This window comes from Austrofundulus limnaeus, unplaced genomic scaffold (genome assembly GCF_001266775.1).
Source record: "Austrofundulus limnaeus strain Quisiro unplaced genomic scaffold, Austrofundulus_limnaeus-1.0 Scaffold231, whole genome shotgun sequence".
In the NCBI taxonomy this organism is placed as follows: Eukaryota; Metazoa; Chordata; class Actinopteri; order Cyprinodontiformes; family Rivulidae; genus Austrofundulus; species Austrofundulus limnaeus.
In genome coordinates this window covers 162,983-167,971 of record NW_013952633.1, presented here as the reverse complement: position 1 = coordinate 167,971, position 4,989 = coordinate 162,983, and the positions used below count along the sequence as shown (strand labels likewise).

The 4,989-nt window shown below is 35.2% G+C and overlaps 1 protein-coding gene across 1 annotated transcript in view; it reads left to right on the top strand.

The window, feature by feature from the left end:
- The window catches only part of gabrg2 (gamma-aminobutyric acid type A receptor subunit gamma2), a gene marked incomplete at its 5' end in the record, with an annotated part of 50,939 nt that overhangs the window by 3,446 nt on the left and 42,504 nt on the right, over positions 1-4,989 (top strand). The window contains 1 exon segment of the mRNA XM_014019783.1: positions 2,861-3,000. Coding sequence (XP_013875237.1) covers positions 2,861-3,000 — 140 coding nt within the window.

Sequence of the window (4,989 nt, the reverse complement as noted above, 5' to 3'; positions counted from 1 at the left end):
TATATATGCAGAGCCCAATAATGTAGCAAATTTGCATATTCTAATCATATAAATGTGGTGTGGCCACATTAGGTTGTTTCCATAGATACTGTTAATGTTACAAACTTTAGAACCCTTCGGGGAAGTAAGAAACTGGGCTGACTAATGTTGTGATCTGCTGCGTCTGTATCATTATCAATGCATGTGGAGTCATTAGCTTACATATCAGCATYAACGTGCCCTCAGTTGGTATAGGCCTCTCTGTGTAACTTCAGGTATCGAGTTAGTAGGCAAAGCCTCTGCTTTGCATGAAGGTGAGAACACGTGGCTCCTCCTTTTATCTGATGTGAACATTTCAATATTCACTGAGACACCATGTGAGATGAAAAGAGATGATACAAATGCAGCTACCTGAGAAAAAAGAAAAATWTTATATATTTTTTCAACTCCTCTCAGATTTCTTTGTTTCATCTGTCATTTTGTTTGTAATTAACTCTGAGTCAAGTAATTCAGATTTAATGGATTGAGCACTCATGCTGGGGTGGAGATAAATTACACTTAATTGAATGCAGTCTAAAGAAAACTGCTGGTCAACACACCATCTGTCATATGTAGCCTAAAAACACAAGAACGCTAATCAACCATGCATTTTTTTWAACATAATTCCTGAATCTTAGAATTTATTCACGAGTCTCTTTTTAACATCTCTCATTGCTGTAAAGTGGAGCTGAAAGCCCATGGCTATTTCAAGGTTGCACTTTTGTGCTGCTGAGTGTCTGCTCAACCTAATTTAATGACATAAGCAAGCATATATGTTGCAAGAATTACACATATAATGTGTTGAGGCCAGTCAAATTCAATTATTTCATAAATTAATCAAGTTTATTTTCTGTGAATGAGCATGCAGGCAAAATAAGTATATAACTACAAATATTGTTTTTTTTCTGCTACATTTATTTGGATATAGAGCTCAATTCATGTTACACAATATAACATAAACTTGTATATATTAGCAAAGCACAGTCAAAACCTCAAATGAAAACTGTATTTTTACGTATTTTTTGTTTTTATTTTTTGTGATTCAAGTTGAAAAAAATGTAAGTACTAAAGTAAGTTTAGGTATAATGTCAACATTATTGTAAGGTTGAACTGCAACATAGCCTGCTGTTTTTCATTTTGTTTTTCTGCTTTAAACAAATAAAATGTCAGTTTGCACTTTCTTCACTGTCATGGGTTTTCACTGAAAGCTCCAATTTGTTCTCCAGACTTCCAAAGACAGGWATGATAATTKACAACTGGTGGAAATTGTTATATCATATAAGACTTGAAATGAAATAAAATAAAATAAAATAAAATAAAATAAAATAAAATAAAATGAAATAAAACAAACTTCCTTAATGAAATATTGGAAAGCTGTGTAACAGACTAATTTTGTAATGATAAGATGTGTTTAAAAACACACTTTTTAGGTGCAAACTATGGAGTTGAATCCTAAAAGAATGAAAAAAAAATTAAAAATCGCTGGAAGAACATAAATTTGACAACTTACATTTTGTTCTTTTTCTTGTATTACACATTAATGAACAAGTACATCAAATCTCAGTTTCATTGCTGAATAGCAGTACAGCTTTGATATTTTATTGCAGACAGGATTATACAATGTGAGGTACTTTCAACTCAATGATACTGCATAGTGTTGTAATGTTGGCTAACCCATTTTCATTCCCACAGGATTGTAAACTGCCACTCTCCTAAGCCGGTAGTATCTCTGATAAGTACAAAATGGGTTTAGGTGTCAGTGTCCTGATGCACCAGCGGTAGCATTTTTAGACACTAAAAGCAAACACAACCTTATTAAATAAACATGGGTTTCTTTGTGCATCCCGTGGCTTCTCTGTMTGAGCTCCATTTTCTTAGTTTTTGTTTAGTTTTCATGTTATGTTTTGGTATAGGTGAAGAAAAACACAAACAAGCTATATTTCAACTTAAATTATTGCAGTTTGATTTAAAACAGACTCTTTCTTGATGCAAAAATGACCCTTATTGTATCACAGAATAGTAAACAGTGACATGTGAGACAGGAATATGTTTGTTGACAGCCATTTTTTTTAACTATCTGCCTTCAACTGCTCTTCAGTATTTAAAAAAAGGTATTGTGACAAATCTATAATTTTACAATATATAAATTCATGTTTGTTAGTAAAAAAAGAAATCAGCTGCACTGTTGTTGTGATGATATTTCMTGTTGGAACATTGGTTTAGGGGAAACCTAACCTGAACATTTGTTACATTTTTAATAATATAAGTCACCAAGAATTTTGAGATGAGATCCTAAACAATCATGTCTTGTGAAACATGACTGCATCTTTCATCAATTATTAGCCATGTTTACTCTGCTTTAGTGTAAAATACAGAATATTATGGCTTYTGGATCAAAAGCAGGCTTGCAATTACCATTTATATGCAAATTTAAATATGATTTCATGTATTTATTCTCATCTCATGACACTATCATGACAGCAGTCTGAAGAACGTTATGTAACATGACGATCTAAGTGTTTTTCTTTCTAAATTTATGTGAGAAAAACATCTGACATACCTCTCCCACTGGAGAACCACTATATTTGATACTTCAACAGAGCTGTCTAATGTAGGATGATTCCATCCATGTGGCAACTTAATATTTAAATTACATTTGCAGCTGTTTACACTTAAATTACTTTGTATTACTTTTAATCAGAGATGTTGCTAACAATCTAGTCACGTTGTGTACTTTATGAGCACGCTGCAAATAAAACTGCCTGGTTKCTTTTCTTTAATTTGTTATTATTTTCCATCAACCCACTGATTGCATGGCATTTTTCCTGTTTCCTTCCTGTAGCTCCCTCCAGAATGATGACGATGATGAGGTGTCGAACAAGACGTGGGTGCTGACTCCCAAAGTGTATGAGAGTGATGTCACACACATCCTGAATGGCCTACTAAAAGGATACGATAACAAACTCAGACCTGACATTGGAGGTACAAAGTAACATTTTTTATTTAATTTTATTTTTTTTTTTTTTTTTTTTGGAAACAAATAAACCAGTTTTATAATTGCAGCATTACAAAGAAATACAATTACATGTTTGATATTGCATGTAAACAAAGTTAGCAAAAATAAAATGATCAGTCTATTTTAGCAGTTATTTKGATTCAGTTTCTATTTTTTAATAGTTTATGTGTTATCTTTGGTAAAAACCCATTCACCAGTTACACCACAGCCATATACTCTTTGCACACTCATCCAAAAGACATAAAACATTATTTTCCAGATAAATTACATTTGTAGTTGTATTAAAGTAGAACAGAGAATAACTCGTTGGCACATTATCAAGGTWCTTTGAAACCGTTCAGCACGCTTTGACAGTTAGCCTCGCTATTTATAAAGTATCTCTRACTGTGTTTATGTCCATGCATGCATTAGGGTCAGGGAAGCTGTCCATCAAAGTCCTGTAAGCCTGCAGACAAGTAGCTTACTCCCTTCACGCTGACAGACAACTGATGAGGACTCCCTTGCTCCACGAGCCCATCACATTCATCTGCAAGAGTTGTATAGGGAGATACTCAGTATCACTGAATGCCTGTTTTATGGGTCAGCATTACAAAAAATCTGTCTAAAACCAGGAGCTGTCACACACTGTCATGTTGAGATTAAGCTCAGATGGTTGTTACATATTTAATGTGAGCTATTTGACCATGTTCTGAATCCTTCAAATAAGAAGAAAAAGAAGAAAAAAGATCTCAGGTGCAGCTTTCACAGGGCCTTTAATAACAGTCTTTTTTTCACCCCTGATAGCAGATCAGAACCACAAGATGAATAAATGTTAAGCGCCTGAATTGTGATCGGTACTTTATCTTTTTCCTCACCAGTCAAAAAGACAAAACCTTGTGAAACAAATGATGAGAACTTTGGATTTATTTCAGTTTTTGGTCTTTGGCCAGGCTTGTAGCACAAACTGCTGAGAAGCAAGTTTGATTAAATTCAGGCTGGCAGGAGTTTTAAAGGATTTCAAGTCTTTTCTTTTTAGCACTGGACACACAGCGATCACATAAACTGACTCATGGAAGTAAAACCACTTGTGGGTGTTGGACGGAACGTACTCATGCACARATTTGAGGGATTTAACTTTTCATTCTGGTCAAATATTTCGATAGGTGGCAGGTGAACAGAATACAACTTTCTGAGCTAAAACAAACTCATAAGCTAACAGAGCTGCTTTAGTGACCGATGAACCTTGTAGTTTACATACATATTTAATTAATAATTTTTTTAAATTCCTTCAGCAACATTAGTTTTGTCAAATCCTCAATCTGCTTCAGACCCAGCTTTATAAGCTTGCAACACTGTTTCATAATCTAGACTGTGCTAACTTAACTTACAGAAGCAGGTATGCACTTAAAAGCAGTGAAATAAGAGTTTAGCCCAGACTCACRGAACAGGAGCAACAATGTTATGTGCTAACTTGTATCAGCAGAAACAGACAGGCATGTGCTTCAAGGTGTTTGTAAAACAGCACCAGCAGCAGGTGACCCTTCTCCACCTCAAGAGCTCTGGTACAGAGATGCATGGCCTGCAGCTCCAGCTCATGTTGCAGGTTTCCACCTCCTTTATTTGAAGGGTTAGGCAAAGATTCTCTGCAGTCATACTTTTTTATGAGCACCAGGCACCAGGTCAGGCTCTGCACCGGCAACGGGGGCACGTCAACAACATCAGCCGCTGTCGCAGCCACTCTTTGTGTGACTTTTCCTGCTTCTTTCACAGCTGCAGGCAAAATTTATATTTTCCTTCTCATATAAGCCTCCTCTTCCTTTCCTCTTTTCAAACAACCACATAGATGGGATGATGATATTTCCCAGAAAACAAAAGGGGTACAGTTATTGTGTAATTTACAAAATGGAATTGCCCAGGGTGGGCCCAGGCCAAAACCAACTTATGTGGAAAAATGATCAAAATAATTTGTTTAATTC